Source organism: Balaenoptera musculus, chromosome 9, assembly GCF_009873245.2.
Source record: "Balaenoptera musculus isolate JJ_BM4_2016_0621 chromosome 9, mBalMus1.pri.v3, whole genome shotgun sequence".
Taxonomy (NCBI): Eukaryota; Metazoa; Chordata; class Mammalia; order Artiodactyla; family Balaenopteridae; genus Balaenoptera; species Balaenoptera musculus.
This window is the reverse complement of record NC_045793.1, coordinates 20,344,746-20,365,912: the sequence shown is the minus strand read 5'-3', so window position 1 is coordinate 20,365,912 and position 21,167 is coordinate 20,344,746. Positions and strand designations below refer to the sequence as shown.

The following is a 21,167-nucleotide window of genomic DNA, read 5'->3' as shown; positions in this document are numbered from 1 at the left end:
TGCAAGTGTGTATGCATTTGCTAAAACTCATCAAGTGATACGCTTTCATGCATAAATTTTACCTCAAACAGAAAACAAAACCAAAACTATAAACAAACATGAAATTCTAATTTAAATAAAAATACATGTAAAGGAATGTCAAAAGTATATGAAAGTAGTTCTATGAATTGTGAAAGGTCATGATTCTTTTTATTTTTTCACGCTATAAAAATCAAATTTTTAATTAGGGTAGAACATGAAAATACACTTATCATGTACATGTACCCTTCCCTGCTCCTCTTCTCCTCCTCCTCCTATGTTATCAAGCTGTGGCTAGGCTGGTCAGCAAACTGTGCAGATCTATGAGAATGCCTGCAACTGTCTTATTTAATACCTAAAATCAGAATACATGGAAAAAATTCTTGGTATGTTTTAATTCCCTTTATTTCATGACTGTCTCTGGAAGCGTCTACTCTTTTCTGGAAACTGGGCTTACCTTCATTTTAGTCAGTTGAGACGAACGTCCATTTCCTTTGTTATCAACTTCAGCTAAAGTTCTAGACCTAGAAGGATGGACCAAGTGACCTATCAGCTGAATAGGAAACATGCCAGGAAGAATGGGGAAGGAATAATAGCACGGACTCTCAAATCAGTCATTCCCTTCTAGATATATTAACTTTGGTGTGGAACTTCATATTTTCAGAGTATATGCTCTATATCCTGAGTAATTTTCTCCTTTCACAGGAGAGAAAATGCAGAGAAGTGGAGACCTGAGCAAGTGAGTCTGTGTCATAACCAGGATTAGAATTTCACAAGCAGATTAACCACAGCAGAATGAGTGGCAGTGATAACTAGGAACTGTTACTTATAGCAGTACTGGTGAAGAATACTAACCAGATTGTGGGTTTAGGCTGGAAAAACTTTGGACTGACCCAAGATTGAAACTGTTCTCTTGTAGGTAAAAGAGAATCTGCTTTCATGCAAGATGCTGTTGCACTGCAAACGAGATGAGCTTCGGAAATTGTGGATTGAAGGAATTGAACACAAGCATGTCCTGAACCTGCTGGATGAAATCGAGAATATCAAGCAAGTGCCTCAAAAGCTGGAACAGTGCATGGCCAGCAAGCACTATCTCAGTGCCACCGACATGCTGGTAAGAGCACAGCCTGCGCTCCTGGGCATTTCTGCTAAGATAGAGTGCTTCCTTCTGTTCTCTCTGAATTCTGTCCTTCATGAAGCACATGACAAACTGCCCTCTTGGGATTCACGAGCGCTTGCAGGTGAAGCCTGCCTGGTTCTCTTCCTAATGTCAGTGTTTGCAATAGTAGGTGATTATTATTTACATTGTCTGCCTTTGGAACAGCGGCAAGAAGTATAATGGTAAGAAACCAGTACTTAAGTCATGTTGGAATGGTAATGAGAGGTGTTTGTTTTAGCTTCAGAGGAAGATAATTAATGAATCCCATTTTGAAGAATGAAATCTGCATGAGAGAGAAGTTTAGGAGATTTATAAACTATGTTCCACAAATTCTGTGAAGGACTATTTACATTAGGGCTTTGTTTTTTTCCTTTAAGTTGATAAGAAAGAAAATAATTTTGGGGGGAATAATTCTGGAATAACTTTGTCCAGCAGGACTATTCCACAGCCTAGCCTTTAGCCTGTATCTTCATCCATTCTGCTACTTTTAAAAAAAAATTAATTTATTTAATTAATTTATTTTTGGCTGCGTTGGGTCTTCATTGCTGTGTGCAGGCTTTCTCTACTTACTCTCTGTTGCGGTGCGTGGGCTTCTCATTGCGGTGGCTTCTCTTGTTGCGGAGCACGGGCTCTAGGCATGCAGGCTTCAGTAGTTGTAGTACGTGGGCTCAGTAGTTGTGGCTTGTGGGCTCTAGAGTGCAGGCTTAGTAGTTGTGGTGCACGGGCTCAGTTGCTCCGCGGCATGTGGGATCTTCCTGGACCAGGGTTTGAACCCGTGTCCCCTGCGTTGGCAGGTGGATTCTTAACCCCTGTGCCATCAGGGAAGCCCATTTTGCTACTTTTTGAATTAGGAATGAAAATTCAGAGAAGGTTGCAGCTGGTGGTACATGTGGCTGAGCGTCAAGATAATGAATAAAAAAATAAAAATACACATCTTGCTCCCTAAAAGCGCTAACTCTCCTAGGGCCTGTGGCTGTTAGCAAGGGCTGCTCATTCCACCTCCTCTTTCCACAAAAACTTCCCTACTTCCTTCTCACAGTTGTCTGGCGACTACGGAAACTCTCAGGAGTAGATGGACTGTATTTGGATTTTCTTTTCACAGTAGGTGAAAGTCCCTTATCTTTGTTTCAACAAATTAGATTGGCTGTAACACTGGGGAAAAAAAAAAACACTGAGAGGAATTAGTGGGAGAAAAACAGGTTAAATCCTCTAAGTGGTTCTAATTCATTCAGACTTTCAAGAGGAATTTTGCTCTAAGTCCGTCATAAGAAGCTTTAAAGGAAATTTGGTAACCAAGAGATGAGATGTGCCGTGATATTCTCTCATATATTAAAACCTGGTTGTGTGATAGTGAATAGTCAGTTTCCACAGTGGAGGGAGATTAATAATGGTCTTTTCTTTGGAGTGGTAAAATAATTGGGTATTTTCGGTATCTTTATAGTGTCATCTTCCTTAATAATGACTATGCGGTGTCCAACAAAAAAGTTAGTCACCTCTTAGCTTTGCTGTTGGTTTATGTGTTAGGAAGGCATATATGTGCTAAATATTCAAGATTCAGCAATCTGAATAGATAAGCTTATATATATTTGTGTAGCATTTACACATCTATTTGAATCATGATTTTTTGTAGTGGGCCTGCTTTTAAGTAAGTGCCATATATTAAAAATAGGTTGTTAGAATTTATTTTGGTGTTAATCATGTTCATTTTAGGATTTCAGATTTTAGGATTAGCCTTTATTCCTTAAGGGCTAATTTATTTAAGAGCTAATTAATAATGAACACTGTCTTTTCTTTTTTTGTTTTGACTTAAGGACCTCATTAAATACTTCTTTAAATTCTTGGCTGTAAGTTACAGAAATTCAGCTCTAGCTAGCTTAGGTAAAAGAATTACTTTACTCATGTAACCAATCTGCTAAAAGAACAGGAGTATATGTGCAGTGCCATCTGTATGTTTTTGCATGTTTTTTCATTGTTTTACTATAGACTTTCTTCCACATGTGGGCGGGGTTTGGGTGTGTGCGGAAAAGAAGGGTTGTGAGCTGTATTTTACATTTTTCCAGCTTTGCAGAGGAAAATAATCTTCTAATTCAAAAATGGGGGTCAGATCTAGATTAGGCAGCTTGGGTACTGTGATTGTCAGTTCCAACTAAAACTATGTGGTTGGGGGAAGGGGGGTCCTGGGGAGTTGTGTGGGAAGGAAGGGCAGTCACCTCTAGAAAAGAGTAAGTGTGAGAGAGATATTTCCCAGAAGTCCCTCTTTTTCTGTTTGTAGTTCTTTATGTACTCTGGATACTTATCCTTTGTCTGTTAGATGGATTGTAAATATCTTTTCCCAGTTGGTGGTATTCTTTTTGTTTAGGGTGTCTTTTATTAAAAAGTTTTAAAATTTAATTCAATAATGTTTTTCATTCTTTATTTCCTTTGTTATGTGACTTATTTTGAGAAATTTTTTTATCCTACTGTCATAAAGAGAATCTCTTATATCATTGTCTTTAATCCATTTAAAATGTATTATCATATATGGTGTGAACTAGGGATCTAATTTTACCTTCTCTATGGCCACTTGGCTCAGACCATTTATTGAATTCATTTCCTACCGATTTATAATTCCATCTTGGTCACATACCAAGTTTTCACATGTTCATGGGTCTGTTTCTGAGCTCTTTATGTTGTTCAGTTGGTCTTGTCTGTATCTGCACCAAAACCATGTTGTTTTAATTACTATAATTTTATAATATATCTTGATAGCAGGTGAAGACATTCCCTCACTTTGCTATTCAGAACTGTCTGTGCTATTCTTGGCCCTTTTCTCTTCCATATGAATTTTGGTATCAACTTGTCAAGTTCCATGAAAAGTGTGATGGGATTTTGATTAAATTTAGGAGAATTTCATCTTTGTAATATCAAGTCTTTCAGAACAGGGTATCTCTCATTTATTGAAGTCTTAATTTATGTGCTTTATAATAATGCTTAGTAATGTATTCCTTAGAGACAGTACATGTATTTTGTTAGTTTTACTTCTGGCTATCAGCTCCTGGTTGCTTTTTAAAATAGTGGCTCTTTATTAATTATAATTTCTAGTTATTTGTTGCTGATGTATAGGGATGTGATAGATTTCTTTTTTATGAAGTGTAAATTTCCTTGAACCTAATCCTTATCCTGCTTGCTTGGAAAATGATGATTTATTCTTTAAGACTTGGCTCAAATTTCATCAAGTTTCTAAATGTCCCAGGTAATTAGATGCTTCTCTTTTTTTAAAAAAGAATTATTATATATTTTTATTGTGGCAAGAATACTTGACATGAGTAGATGCTTTTCTTTGTTTCCATAAGTTATGTGTATTTCACTGAAATATAATTGCTTTTGTTTGTATGGTAGGTCATTGAGGGCAGGGACTATATCTTACCTATTTTTGTCTACCCTGTACTTAGCATAATGTACTTCACATGGTCAGAGTTCACAGATGATTAGCCAAATGGGTAACTCTGTGGAAGACTTTGATACCACTAAACAGAGAAAAGGAAAATTCCTCTCTAGGAGCTCTGGTCTGATTTTTTTCTCCTCTGGTTTGGGGTTTTTGTTAGGTTTTGTTTTTGTTTTTTTAATGGCAAGGTTCTCTAGTTTCTAACCGTTCCTTTCTGCAATATTTAAATGGACAACAGAAACAATAATTATAATAATAGCTAATATGTGGTGAGCCCTCACTATGTGCTGGTACCATTTTAAGTATGTTACATTTGTTAACACTTTGAATTCTCACAACAACCCTATGAGAGATAGGTTTCTGATATCCTCCCCATTTTCCAGAGGAGGTAGTTGCTTTGGATGACCTGGGGGTTTAGCATATTCTAATATACAATGAAGATTTCATGGAGGTAGGATTTAAGATATGCTCAAAAGGTTGGAAATATTCTTCAATTTGGTCTTTTGTATATGAGTAAATAGTAAGGTCTATAATTGCTCTTTGATTGGACTTCATATGAGAAAATAATCACATTTCCTTTCCCCATGGTAATGTGCTATTAGAAGTAAAATCTACTTAAGGCATCTCAAGGGTCCAAATGGAAATCTTTGCTAAAAGACATCAGAGGAGGACTTACCTGGTGGCGCAGTGGTTAAGAATCCACCTGCCAATGCAGGGGACACAGGTTCGATCCCTTGTCCGGGAAGATGCCACATGCTGCAGAGCAGCTAAGCCCGTGCGCCACAACTACTGAGCCTGCGCTCTGGAGCCCGTTAGCCACAACTGTTGAAGCCCATGTGCCTGGAGCCTGTGCTCCGCAACAGGGGAAGCCACCGCATGAGAAGCCCACGCACCTCAATGAAGGGTAGCCCCCGCTCGCCTGAAAGTAGAGAGAGCCCGTGCGCAGCAACGAAGACCCAAGACAGCCAAAAATAAATAAATAAAAATAAATTAAAAAAAAAAAGAAAAAGTACTTTCCTTTAAAAGACATCAGAGGAAAGTGAAGACAGAACAATCTAGTCTTTCAAACCCCTCTGATTTGCTTAGATCTTTTTATCAAGAGATTTTGTCTTTCCATTTTTAAGGCAGGTGCAGATGCCCAGTAATTTAATCCCTACTCAGGTTAATAAATTCAGAGTAAATAAATCAGTGGTGACCCATGGCTCTTGTCAGCTCCTGCAGTTCCTATTTCACCATCAGCCTGGGCTGATAGCTATACACTTGGCTTCTAGATGGGATATTTATGTCTTTTGATAACCTGAGTATTGCATAAAATAAATTGTCATGACAGGGGATGTCTGCAAATAGGCATGGCCTTTTGTTTCCTCCTTCAAGGTAAACAGCTGCTGTTAGCCTATGAAAAGCTAAAAGTGATCCAACAAGAAGCCTGTATCCGTCACATTGAAATCAGAGACTTGATTAATACTGTAGCCTGTAGCTTTGTGATATGTACAGTTTAAATTAGACCTCTGCAGTCATTGTGCTGGGTTGATGCAAGTGCATTAATGACATAATTTCTGGTTGCTGCATCACATTTCTGCAGTTTGTCCTTTGTATTCCACTCACATTAATTGAAGTAATTTTGCCAGTGAAGCGTGTTTCAAACCTCTGCATTTAAATTGAAATTTTAATTCCCTTATTGTCTTGAAAAGACAGCTGAAGATGCCTTGTTACAGGTTTCATTATCACTCAGAACACTCCAGCTGCTGGTTCTAATGTACAATGACTGATTAATTCTGGGAAGAATTATTAATGTAAGAACAGCAGCTTCTTCCCAGTGGCATGAGCTAACCAGGAAGGTATTTCATGATAGTTAATATTTTCACGAACTATTTTTTTAAGGAGAATTTTGTGTGGAAGTCTGCGTCGAACTGAAATTGCACAGATGAGCTTTGAAAACCACTTACACAAGTTCTGATTTATCAACCCATAGAAGTCAATTCATAATTGCATTCAATCAGTGGAAACCAAGCCAGTGTGAGTAGTTTTGAAGCACTTTAGCTGACAGTCACAAGGCTTGTGACTAAAATAAATTTTTCATTTCTAAGGCTTCCTGAGATTGTAGAGATTTTGAATGTCTCTTGATCATTTTGTCTTTTTTTAAATTTATATGCCTTTTTAAAAAGAATCCATAGCTGTATAGTCAGATAAGGATTATTATGATAATTATAATAACAACATATATATGTTGGCTGCCTTCTTCCCAGAGGATCCCAGAGTGCTTTGCTGAAAGAATGGTATGGTGGAATTATTTCACTTACCCTATGAAGATGTGGCCACATCTGGGGTGAAGAGAGTAAAACAGCTATTTAATTGCATAGTTTTTTAAGATCCTATAATAAAAATAGGTATATGTGTAATATTTTTAGTTTACAAGAGCCTTTGCAATTGTTGGACAACATTCAAGGCTGTGAATGTCAGCGTGGGTCTTAGTGGGGGTCAGGTGGACCTGTGCTTGAATCCCAGCTTTGACCTTTACTAGCTGGATGACTTGGGGCTACTTATTTAATTTGACTTTGCTGAAAGTTGGAGTTGAGAATAATTGTGTGCCCCCAGAGTTGTTGAAGGGATTAAATGAAATATTAAGCTATGTATGTAAAGCACGCACAGCATACATAGTAAGACCTTAGAAATGTTATTTTTATAATTGATTGATTATGTTTACTGATACTGTAAGAAAGGATGTAGTGATTGCTATCACGTTATACCCTCAAAAACCCGTGTGAGGTGGACTTGTTTTGAGCTGATAAGAGTTGAAGTAGGGCTGGCTAAGTTAGGCATTTTTGATTCATTTTCTTCTTGCCCTGAATGAAAGACCACTCCACATTTTACATGGTCAAGGAATTCCTGCAGGCGGAGATAGGATTTTTCTCGGAAAACAAGTCTAGTCTGCTCTAACACAGGCACAGATGGATGACCAAGACCCCAGAGTTCTAGGCCATATTTTCGGGATTTGGCATGAACGAATTTCGGTTTCTGTGTCATCACAGAACAACTGTGTAGTTCCAGCCTACATCAAGTGTATGTGCGGTGGGTACCCACTGACTGTCCAATTATGAGCAATGTAATTTGTTGGTAAACTATCCAAGACCAGTTGGTTGCAAAATCTAGTCTTAGGTGACTAGATGTGTTAACCTCTTGGGTACTGTAATCAGATACAAGCCAGTTCACTATAAGAGAGTGCTTATCACAAATGTCGATTTTAGTATCAGAGTAGCTGATGTTCAGTTATTCTTTCTGTCATCGCTTAGATGGCAGGACCAGTGGACCAGTGAGGTTGGTCCTGTTGGTGCCAGTAAAACTGTGTCATCAGCAAATAAACTAATTCCTCTTTTCTCAGATTATGGGCAGGCAAGGGGTGACCATGCATCCACTGATTCATGTGCAAGAAAAAAGGGGCCAAAGTGCATTTCCCTTTCATCTGGCTTGAAAGATTCTGAGATCTCACAGGACTGATTTTTCTTATCCTGACTCTGGGAATGGTATTGAGGTGAAAGCACTGGGAATATCAGGAGCCGAAACTCTAGCGAACTTATTGGACCTAACCCGAAAGTGGCTCAGTGACTGCAAAATGTTTCAATATTCCATATAGATTTCCCTACATGATAAAAAAAAAAAAATGTATCAGTGATCAATAATGAAACAGCCACCATTCAAGCCCATTTGTTCCTAGTGTAGAATACTGATCTGAAAGACTGATGCCAGTATTCTATACTCATAATTTGTCAGCAAAGAATTTGGCACATATTTTGATAGACAAATGAATGTGGCGATGCCATTGTTGATTACTTGTGTTGTTGGTATGTGGATCTGTGAAGGTGGCCTTAAACTTGAAGGAGCTTACGTGCTAGGAGGAAGAGGCAGATGATGAAGGAATAAACAGCATCTCATATCATCATCAGTGCAACAGGAGTTCCAGGAATACGGGGGCTGGGAGTGGGGTAGTCTGGTGTGCTATTTTAATTGTCTGGTCAGCCGTAGCTGCTTTCAGCTGCATTTAGGAACCCTGAATTCCCTCAAACACCTACATCTGATTTTCTTGGCAAAAAGATGAAGGAAAAGCTGAAGATAAAGTTAGTAAATGAGTAACCTCGGTTTTTGGATCCCAAATTAAGTAAGTAGCTTGAGTGTGGCAGCGTTATGTTTCTCCTAGAGAGTGAAAGTACAGGGCTTTGTAGTAACTATTTTTCTTGCTGCTCATTGCCCTTTTAATTTATGTTTGTTTTTGAAGGCTGGGGTTTTTAAAAGCCACACTGTTTGATAGGCACTGGCTTATTGTAATAGCTTTCCTTCTCTTTTAGTTTTAGTTTGCCCTTTCTATCTGCTCTTCGTTTGCCTCTTTTATTTTAAAGCAAATAGAAATTCTGTTTTATTTCACTAAACCTCATAAGGTTCAGCAGTTTTCAGCTGGCTCACTTGGCTGTAGGGCAGTGGTTCCCGAACTCTGCACATTAGGGAATCCTTCAAGAATCCTAAAGCCCAGGTTGCACCCTAGACTGATGACATTGAAATCTCTGGGGGTGGGACGCTAGCTTCAGTAATTGTTGGCATTCTCCAAGGGATTCCAATGTTCAGACAGATTTGGAACCAGTGATGTGTAGGGTATAGCCTATGCTATGCAGTAGACCAAAACTAATTGTCCTTGACTTCATTTAACACTTACATTTGAAACCAAATATTTGTGTAAGACAGACATCACATGGCAATATTGACCTTTATGTAGAAATGTTGTAGGTTGACTAAAGTTACTTTGTTGCTGTCCTCTAGTGCAGTTTTTGGATAGAGCTGATGAGTATTTGGCTCTTATTCTGATTTTATAGCCCGATTATTTGGTCAATATGAGTTTTGTTGAATGGCTAAATTAGATGCTCTCCAGGTTTGAGCTGACTTGGAACTCTTTAGAGCTGTCATCTTGGTGCTCTGATTTCTTTATCTTTACTGTGCGTTCTTATCTGACTTACTGCTGGGATTGAATGGATTGAAATTGGGGCAATACATTTATTTATTGACGAGTGGTGGCTAGGTACAGCATGGTATAGTAAAAACAAAATGGATTGAAAAGCCAGACGTTCTTAATCCTAGTCCTGACCCAACAACCCACTAGTTCTGTGAGGTTAGACAGATATATCACTTTCTCTCTGTTCTCCAGTATCCTCTTCTGTAGAGTGGATATACAGATACTTACTCCGTGTACATTATAGAATGGTTGTGAGAATAAAAATGAAACTTTGTGCCGGTAAAGTGCTTTGGGAAACAGAAGGCAGTATACAAATTTACAGTGGTGTAGGTAACATGATAGTTATCACTGTCACACGGCGCCAGGTGAAAAGAAAAAGTGGTAGTCTGGGGCTTCTGGCGTTGAGCAGCATTTCTCTCCTGGTCCTGCCATCACTAATGCTTACATGTTGTAATCAGTTCAGCCACATGCGCACGTGCTTACATTTACACACTTCAAGTCTGTAGGAGGAATGACCTCAGTCCAGAATAACACACAAGTCCTTTGCTGATATCGTCCTTCTTATGTCTGGTTTCAGCCTCACGTATGGATTTGCTCGAACAGGATTTTGACTGGTCAGTCTGTGGCCAGGTGGGGACCCTAATGTATGTGTAAATGGCAGCAGATGGCAACGCCTGTTGTTGCTGGGAGCCCTCTCTCAACCTGGTGGTGGTCTGAGAATGCTGATCAGTAGTTTTTGCTTGGCTTTGACAAGATAGGGGGAGCTTGCTAAGGAAGTCTGTTTTCTTTGAGATCCATCCCAATACTAATTACTTGTGGTTGCCTAGCTCTTAAAATGAAAAAAAGCCATATTCCTCTCACATTCTTTTGTGGGATTTTAATAGTTCGTGTTAGTAAAGAGCTGTAGAAGTGCTGAGCATTTCTAATGGGTTTGGGGCTCTTGCAGAATGTGTGTCTTGATTTAAGTGATTTGAAGTGATTCTCAGAGACCTCCTTTGCCACCTCGTAAGAGGAGAGTGTCCTGTAACTTTTTCTTGTCCGCAAACAACAAATAAGATGACAAGGTAAGTGACTTTGGGACATTTGTTAAATGAGACTGTCTTTCCCAGTCGTCTCTTCTCTTGTATTTTTATTTATTTATTTATTTATTAAAATTAATTAATTAATTAATTTTTGGCTGCGTTGGGTCTTCGTTGCTGTGCGCAGGCTTTCTCTAGTTGCGGTGAGCTGGGGCTGCTCTTGGTTGTGGTGCGCAGGCTTCTCATTGCGGTGGCTTCTCTTGTCGCGGAGCACGGGCTCTAGGCGCAGGGGCTTCAGTAGTTGCAGCACGTGGGCTCAGTATTTGGGGCACGGGGGCACTAGAGCACGCAGGCTTCAGTAGTTGCAGCACATGGGCTCAGTAGTTGCAGTGCGCAAGCTCTAGGGTGCGTGGGCTTAGTTGCTTCACGGCATGTGGGATCTTCCCGGACCAGGGCTCGAACCCGTGTCCCCTGCATTGGCAGGCGGATTCTTAACCACTGCGCCACCAGGGAAGTCCCCCTTCTCTTGTATTTTAGAGTAGAAAACTAAGTTCCAATGCTCTTTTTGCAGAGCACTGATGGTGAAACCAAGTGAGGCCCCATGGGGCTCCCGGGCATGGAGGCCCTTTTGTCCCCCGTTTCTTGTAGGCAAGACTTCAGCCTCCATGACCTGCCCTGAGTTCCAAAGGGCAGATTTGAACAGTCGCTAATCAAGGGAGGAGCAGGCAAGAACCCACCTGAGGCTAGATTAAAGGGACCAGAGAAGCTCATCAAGATGAGGAGACAGACCACCTGAGAGGAGACTAAGGGATAGCAAGCCCTGCTCACCCCCTAATCTTGTCAGAGACCCTCCCTGAACCACTGCTATAAAACCCTCAGCAGATCCTCCTGGGTTGGGACACTTTGAAGGCAGGAGCCCACTGTGGCTCCCTTTGCCTGACAGAGTCATAAAGCTCTTCTTTTCTACTTCACCCCAAACTCTGTCTTTGAGATTCTGAGATTCGATTTGGCACCAGTGTACAGAGAGGCCAAGAGCTTTTGGTAACAATGGGAACTGAGAATTGAAGGCATCATAAAATTAGGAACAAAGAAGGATTTTTTCATGAGCTTTTCCATAAGCAATTACAGTTCTTATAAGGTATTAGGTATAGTTTAATTTCTTCAGGAAAGTTATTGTGAACAGAGCTGTTAAGTCCATTTAGAACAAAATAATGCTCTTAAGTTGGCATTATGCATCAGAAGCCCTAAATAACTTTGGACTTGGAATTCTACTTCTTGAATATTATGTTAAGGAAAGAATTAAGAATTTTAATTGTGAAGTGTTCAAAAATATGTATACAAGGATAATTATCACAGTAAGATTTATGGAAGTAAAAAAAATTAGCAGTTACCTAAGTATAGTGTGTTGGTTTAAGTCATTTATGGAGTATTCATATTATGGACTAGCAAGAAAATACTAAAAATCATGTTTAGTGATGGGCAGATGGTCCCAAAATATTTCCAAATGAAAAAAGCATATTGAAAAGTAACAGTATTTTTGTAAAAACTCTGTGTGGAAAATGATTGGAAGGAGTCAGTTTAAAATGTATTTTATCTGATCAGTAAAAATATGGATCTTTTTTTCCTTGTGATCTGTTTTTCAGGTTTTCTTGATTGCACATCTATTACTTTTCTAATTTGAAAGAAAAAGGTTAAGAAAAACATTTTTGGGCCTCACTTTTTTTTTTTTTAAATATGTAAAATTGGCATGGGGCCTCAGTCTTAACAACTTTTAAAGACCCCTGAAAATAGAAAATTCTTACCTTTCATTTCTCGGATACTGTCATTCTGTGAGGCTTGTGCTAATGGGATGGCTATTTTAGAAGACCTGGTTGCCCATACTTTACAAGAGAGAAAAAAAAAAAAGACTTGCTTTAATAAAATATGGGAATTAGATGTGGTAGAATGCCCTGATGTTTAAGAAAACCAAAAATAAGGGAGAACCCTCAAAAAAGCTTAAGAATAGTTTAGGAGACTGGTATGCTTTAAGAACAAGTCAGTGGTTCATGGCAGTCATAGGATGAGATCTTTGATGAAGTTAGAAGGCACATTTGATCTCTTTTGAGTTTTTTTTTTCTGAGATAGATTTGAAGATCCTTTACAGGAGAAATTCACAAGGAAAAGGCCTTTTCTTTGACAGCACTTTATTTTACAGGCCCCCCTCCCTTCCTTCACTTATCAATAACTTCATCTCATTTGCTTTATCCTGTAAATTCCATTATCTCCCAGGCAGTCTATTGCATTAAGCCTTTAGTACCTAATATCGCCTCATTTACATTGACACGTGCTTGACCTCAGCCCTTGTCCTCTCTTTGTTAATGCGCCAACAAGCACTGATATCTCTCTGGAGCATTATCATTTGGCTGTTACCTCAACTACTAACAACCCTCCATTTGAGCTGATGAAGGTTTATTAAATACAAAACATGCAATAACCCTGGCAGTAATGAAGGGAGAATGGAGGTGGCCAGCATCCTGTTCGTGGTGGTGAGAGCCTGCTGAGTCTGCATAATAGGTATTGGGCTTCCTGAGGGAGAAGAAAGGGCACCTGAATGCGGCTGATCAATATTATGTTAGCAAACTGACTTATTCTAAGAATGGGCTTTTTTGATGGCCTGATTTGATCGCTGTTGATGGGCTACAAGCTGAGGAGTTAGGGGAAAAAAAAGTGTTCTTGCTCCAGACACTTGGCCTTGCCCTATGCAGCTTTCTTGGGAAGTCTGTCTTAAGTACCAAACTGTCAATAGCCCTGAGGCCTTCAGTCAGAGGCCAAGCTGAACCCTAGGGAGCCAGAAACCTCTATCTTCTCCAGTGAAGCTGGGGTCAGGGATTCTGTTTTTCCTCTAGACCCCTAGGACTCCCTGAAACCTCCACAGTAGCCTGAGCCCTTTTTTCTCCCTTGTAAGTCCCATACTCTTTTCCTCCCTCCACCAACCACTTTTGCGTGCAGAGCAGTCTAAGCCGTCCTCTACTTAGGCCACATGTGGTGGCTCGTGTCATGCTATAAACACAAGTGAGCGGATGACATTTATCCTTAAGAAAGTTTTTAAGTGCTATTATCAAGTTTATATCGAACAGGTAGGAGTTTTGTGCACAAAATCCTTTGGGGTCACATGCTTGTGTTTTATATCCCATATAATATGATACTGTATTCTGCAAGTAAAATTGTTGCTAGTTTCTCTATGCAGTTAAATACCTAGGACTCTATACAGGCCACAACATTCTGCAGAGTACAGTGATTTCCTAGATGCATCAAAGCTTTCAGGCTGGCTCCTTAAACTGTTAGATTGAAACAGCCGATAGTTGATCATTTTTGACTCATGAAAACAGTGGTTTCGTATTTCAAACTAATACGTGAAATCACGTTTTTTTTAAACTTGCATTTGGTTTCTTTTACCAGTTTCTGTCTGATAAAGAATAAAATCTCTGCTTTGGGAAATACGGTATAGCTAAATGGGAATGTTTGCTGAGTGAATGATCTGGGATTCTTGTGAGAAACATCTTCCCTGCTTGTGCTGAGATGGGTATGAATCATACTTGATTCAGAGCGAGACCTCTTGGGCCCATCTGGGCCCCCCTGAGCCTGAATGTGGAGAATTCTAGGTAGACTGCTGTCTTGAGGATTAGGGCCTGAAGACACCAGAGTTTGCCTTCCCACAGTTCAGGGGCCCGTGGCAGCAGGCTGGTGACCTGGGTGCTAAGTAAATCTCAGGTTCCAAGGCATGTTTCTTTTGTTGTTCATAGCGAAAGATTTTTGGTGTTCTTATTTAGTTGAGACTGTTGAGACTTGTGTCTTTTTATATACTTATGGGAAGGGATGGTATCGATTCTCTAGAATAGCCTAATTTCATATCTTTCTATTATATCTGTAAGTTGGGCCAAGGCAACATTTTCAGGATGGTTATGTTGTCTTACTAGAAAAATGCTTCCTTAAGGGAGATGTACTGACCTATTGAAAAGTGATAGAACATTTTGGAACCATGTAATTATAAGAGTCCTGAAGGAAGTATTTGTTTTGGACTCAACGGTGGCAACACATTTGCTTTTTGTAGGGAACACTGTTGCCAAAATAAGCATTTTTATTAGTTAGCAGATGGTTTAGTTATCAGGTTGGGTTTTTTTGCTTAAATTTAAAAGATTTTTTGTTTGTTTTTTGGCTTGAACCTTAGTTCTATTTAGAAACAGTTACAGTTGTCATTCACCTTTGTGTATCTCACCTCCCCCAACCAAAAAAAAAAAATAAAGATCAGTGGTTTCTTTTCCAGCGTTTTTTTCAATGAAGTAGCTGTTGAGAATGGCTGACTTTGGTGTTACTTAAAGACATTTCCATTGGTTCGTGTTAAAGCACAAAACTAGATCTTTTTACCTAATCAGCTTGAGTAAGATTGGTAGAAGACAAACACTTAACTATGAAATCATTATTCCTAGTTTAAACTAAATTGAAAATGAGAAATAGACATTAGGGAAAGAAAATTTAAGGGCACTGTAGTTTCTAATTACAAAGATTTCCTTTGTTGTAGGTTCATCTCTCAACTCAAGGCAAATTTCTTTTTTGAAAACACCAGACGATTCTTGATTATGTACATTTTAACTGTACCTCTGACCTATATTTTTGAGTTAAGGAAATATTTCTCAGAACTTGTTTCCTAAGTGGATAGGTTTTTAGTAGTGAAACATACTGTCCTGTTCAATATCATGTGTTAAAACATTTTGTAGATGTTTGCTTATCTTCATAATCCTAAAAGAAATATTTGTTTTCAACTCAGATTTCTGTTGTCTGTATGAGCAGTTTCTAACTCTTATGAGTTAGAACATTAACGTTCTGTCAGATAATAGTAGGTGTTCTGTGAAAAGATTCCCTGTTGGTAGTATCTATCTCCTCTCCCTCCCCCTCTCCCCGCGTGGATTTATTTTTGAAAATATGTGTAAGAAAACTTCCAAATACATCTGGTTGGCTCATTATGTAGTACTCTACCTTTAAGAAATGGTGTGGGGACTCCACTCTTGGAGGGCACACACAAAGTATTGTGTGCATCGGGACCCAGGGGAAGGAGCAGTGACCACACAGGCGACTGAACCAGACCTACCTGCTAGTGTTGGAGGGCCTCCTGCAGAGGCAGGGGGTGGCTGTTGCTCACTGTGGGGACAAGGACACTGGCAGCAGAAGTTCTGGGAAGTACACCTTGGTGTGAGCCCTCCCAGAGCCTGCCATTAGCCCCATCAAAGAGCCTGTAGCCTCTAGTGCTGGATTGCCTCAGGCCAAACAACCAACAGGGAGGGAACTCAGCCCTACCCATCAGCAGACAAGCAGATTAAAGTTTTACTGAGCTCTGCCCACCAGAGCAACACCCAGCTCTACCCACCACCAGTCCCTCCCATCAGGAAGCTTGCACAAGCCTCTTAGATAGCCTCATCCACCAGAGGGCAGACAGCAGAAGCAAGAAGAACTACAATCCTGCAGCCTGTGGTAGGAAAACCACATTCACAGAAAGATAGACAGAATGAAAAGGCAGAGGGTTATGTACCAGATGAAGGAACAAGATAAAACCCCAGAAAAACAACTAAATGAAGTGGAGATAGGCAACCTTCCAGAAAAAGAATTCAGCATAATGATAGTAAAGATGATCTAGGACCTCAGAAAAAGAACGGAGGTAAAGATCGAGAAGATGAAAGAAATGTTTAACAAAGATCTAGAATTAAAGAACAAACACCTAGAAGAATTAAAGAACAAACAAACAGATGTGAACAATACAATAACTGAAACGAAAAATACACTAGAAGGAATCAATAGCAGAATAACTGAGGCAGAAGAACGGATAAGTGACCTGGAAGACAGAATGGTGGAATTCACTGCCACAGAACAGAATAAAGAAAAAAGAATGAAAAGAAATGAAGACGGCCTAAGAGGCCTCTGGGACAACATTAAACGCAACAACATTCGCATTATAGGGGTCCCAGAAGGAGAAGAGAGAGAGAAAGGACCCAAGAAAATACTTGAAGAGATTATAGTTGAAAACTTCCCTAACATGGGAAAGGAAATAGCCACCCAAGTCCAAGAAGTGCAGAGAGTCCCAGGCAGGATAAACCCAAGGAGAAACACGCCGAGACACATAGTAATCAAATTGACAAAAATTAAAGACAAAAATTATTGAAAGCAACAAGGGAAAAATGACAAATAACATACAAGGGAACTCCCATAAGGTTAACAGCTGATTTCTCAGCAGAAACTCTACAAGCCAGAAAGGAGTGGCACGATATACTTAAAGTGATGAAAGGGAAGAACCTACAACCAAGATTACTCTACCCAGTAAGGATCTCATTCAGATTCGATGGAGAAATCAAAAGCTTTAAGGACAAGCAAAAGCTAAGAGAATTCAGCACCATCAAACCAGCTCTACAACAAATGCTAAAGGAACTTCTCTAAGTGGGAAACACAAGAGAAGAAAAGGACCTACAAAAACAAACCCATAACAATTGAGAAAATGGTAATAGGAACATACATATTGATAATTACCTTAAACATGAATGCATTAAATGCTCCAACCAAAAGACACAGGCTCGGTGAATGGATACAAACAAGACCCATATATATATGCTGTCTACAAGAGACCCACTTCAGACCTAGGGACACATACAGACTGAAAGTGAGGGAATGGAAAAACATATTCCATGCAAATGGAAATAAAAAGAAAGCTGAAGTAGCAATACTCATATCAGATAAAATAGAGAATGTTACAAGAGACAAGGAAGGACACTACATAATGATCAAGGGATCAATCCAAGAAGAAGATATAACAATTATAAATATATATGCACCCAACGTAGGAGCACCTCAATACATAAGGCAACTGCTAACAGCTATAAAAGAGAAAATCGACAGTAACACAATAGTAGTGGGGGACTTTAACACCTCACTTACACCAATGGACAGATCATCCAGACAGAAGATTAATAAGGACACACGAGCTTTAAATGACACAATAGACCAGATAGATTTAATTGATATTCATAGGACATTCCATCCAAAAACAGCAGATTACACTTTCTTCTCAAGTGTACATGGAACATTTTCCAGGATAGATCATATCTTGGGTCACAAATTAAGCCTTGGTAAATCTGAGAAAATTGAAATCGTATCAAGCATCTTTTCTGACCACAGTGCTATGAGATTAGAAATCAATTACAGGGAAAACAACATAAAGAACACAAACACATGGAGGCTAAACAATACGTTACTAAATAACCAAGAGATGACTGAAGAAATCAAAGAGGAAATCAAAAAATACCTAGAGACAAATTACCATGAAAACATGATGATCCAAAACCTATGGGATGCAGCAAAAGCACTTCTAAGAGGGAAGTTTATAGCAATATAAGCCTACCTCAAGAAACAAGAAAAATCTCAAAAAAACTAACCTTACACCTAAAGGAGCTAGAGAAAGAAGAACAAACAAAACCCAAAGTTAGTAGAAGGAAAGAAATCCTAAAGGTCAGAGCAGAAATAAATGAAATAGAAACAAAGAAAACAATAGCAAAGATCAATAAAACTAAAAGCTGGTTCTTTGAGAAGATAAACAAAATTGATAAACCTTTAGCCAGACTGATCAAGAAAAAGAGGGTTAGGACTCAAATCAATAAAATTAGAAATGAAAAAGGAGAAGTTACAGTGGACACCACAGAAATACAAAGCATCCTAAGAGACTACTGCAAGCAACTCTATGCCAATAAAATGGACAACCTGAAAGAAATGGACAAATTCTTAGAAAGGTAGAAACTTCCAAGACTGAACCAGGAAGAAATAGAAAATATGAACAGACCAATCACAAGTAATGAAATTGAAACTGTGATTAAAAATCTTCCAACAAACAGAAGTCCAGGACCAGATGGCTTCACAGGTGAATTCTATCAAACATTTAGAGAAGAGCTAACACCCATCCTTCTCAAACTCTTCCAAAAAACTGCAGAGGAAGGAACACTCCCAAACTCATTCTATGAGGCCACCATCACCCTGATACCAAAACCAGACAAAGATACTACAAAAAAAGAAAATTACAGACCAGTATGAATATAGATGAATATAGATGCAAAAATCCTCAACAAAATACTAGCAAACAGAATCCAACAACACATTAAAAGGATCATACACCTTTATCAAGGGGGATTTATCCCAGGGATGCACGGATTCTTTCACATATGCAAATCAATCAATATGATACACCATATTAACAAATTGAAGAATAAAAACCATATGATCATCTCCATAGATGCAGAAAAAGCTTTTGAGAAAATTCAATACGCATTTATGATAAAAACTCTCCAGAAAGTGGGCATAGAGGGAACCTACTTCAACATAATAAAGGCCATATACGACAAACCCACAGCAAATATCATTCTCAGTGGTGAAAAACTGAAAGCATTTTCTCTAAGATCAGGAACAAAACAAGGATGTCCACTCTCGCCACTCTTATTCAACATAGTTTTGGAAGTCCTAGCCACAGCAGTCAGAAGAAAAAGAAACAAAAGGTAAAGAAACAGGAAAAGAAGAAGTAAAACTGTCACTGTTTGCAGATGATATGATACTATACATAGAGAATCCTAAAGATGCCAGCAGGAAAGTACTAGAGCTAATCAATGAATTTGGTAAAGTTGCAGGGTACAAAATTAATGCACAGAAATCTCCTGCATTCCTATACACTAATAATGAAAGATCAGAAGATAAATTAAGGAAAAAATCCCATTCACCATTGCAACAAAAAGAATAAAATACCTAGGAATAAACCTACATAAGGAGGTAAAAGACCTGTACTCAGAAAACTGTAAGACACTGATGAAAGAAATCAAAGATGACACAAACAGATGGAGAGATATACCATGTTCTTGGATTGGAAGAATCAGTATTGTGAAATCACTGTACTACTCAAAGCAATCAACAGATTCAGTGCAATCCCTATCAAATTACCAGTGGCATTTTTCACAGAACTAGAACAAAAAATCTTAAAATTTCTGTGGAGACACAAAAGACCCCGAATAGGCAAAGCAGTCTTGAGGGAAAAAAACGGAGCTGGAGGAATCAGTCTCCCTGACTTGAGACTATACTACAAAGCTACAGTAATCCAGACAATATGGTACTGGCACAAAAACAGAAATATAGATCAATGGAACAGGATAGAAAGCTCAGAGATAAACCCATGCACTTATGGTCAGCTAGTCTATGACAAAGGAGGCAAGGATATACAATGGAGAAAGCACAGTCTCTTCAATAAGTGGTGGTGGGAAAACTTGACAGCTACATGTAAAAGAGTGAAATTAGAACACTTCCTAACACTATACATAAAAATAAACTAAAAATGGATCAGAGACCTAAATGTCAGACCGGACACTATAAAACTCTTAGAGGAAAATAGGAAGAACACTCTTTGGCATAAGTCACAGCAAGAATTTGTTTGGTCCACCTCCTAGAGTAATGGAAATAAAACCAAAAGTAAACAAATGGGACCTAATGAAGCTTAAAACCTTTTGCAAAACAAAGGAAACTACAAACAAGACAAAAAGCCAACCCTCAGAATGGGAGAAAATATTTGCAAACAAATCAGCGGACAAAGGATTAATCTCCAAAATATATAAACAGCTCATGCAGCTCGATATTAAAAAAAACAACCCAATCAAAAAATGGCCAGAAGACCTAAATAGACGTTTCTCCAAGGAAGACAGACAGTTGGCCAAGAAGCACATGAAAAGCTGCTCAACATGAGTAATTATTAGAGAAATGCAAATCAAAACAACAATGAGGTGTCACCTCACACCAGTTAGAATGGGCATCATCAGAAAATGTACAAACAACAAATGCTGGAGAGGGTATGGAGAAAAGGGAACCCTATTGCACTGTAGGTGGGAATGTAAATTGATACAGCCACTACGGAGAAAAGAGTATGGAGGTTCCTTAAAAAACTAAAAATAGAATTACCATATAACCTAGCAATCCCACTCCTGGGCATATACCCAGAGAAAACCATATTTCAAAAAGACACATGCACCCCAATGTTCAATGCAGAACTAACACAATGGAATATTACTCAGCCATAAAAAGGAGCAAAATTGGGTTATCTGTAGAGACGTGATTGGATTTAGAGACTGTCATACAGGGTGAAGTAAGTCAGAAAGAGAAAAACAAATATCATATATTAACGTATACATGTGGAACCTAGAAAAATGGTACAGATGAACCAGTTTGCAGGGCAGAAATAGAGACACAGATGTAGAGAACAAACGTATGGACACCAATGGGGGGAAGTGGCAGGGGGTGGTGGTGGTGGTGGGATGAATTGGGAGTTTGGGATTGACATGTATACACTAATATGTATAAAATAGATAACTAGTTAGAATCTGCTGTATAAAAAAATAAATAAAATTCAAAAATTCAAAAAAAAAGAAATGGTGTGGCATACCTGAGAATTCTAGAGGTCACAGTAGAGATCACTTGACACATGAATTCATCGTATTTCGATCTGTGAGT

The 21,167-nt window shown here is 38.9% G+C and overlaps 1 protein-coding gene across 1 annotated transcript in view; it reads left to right on the top strand.

Annotated features, from left to right (window-relative positions):
* EXOC4 (exocyst complex component 4) overlaps positions 1 to 21,167 on the top strand; it is a 797,314-nt gene that overhangs the window by 29,412 nt on the left and 746,735 nt on the right. Inside the window, exon 3 of the mRNA XM_036863209.1 lies at positions 938 to 1,132. Coding sequence (XP_036719104.1) covers positions 938 to 1,132 — 195 coding nt within the window. The remainder of the gene's footprint in view (positions 1 to 937; positions 1,133 to 21,167) is intronic.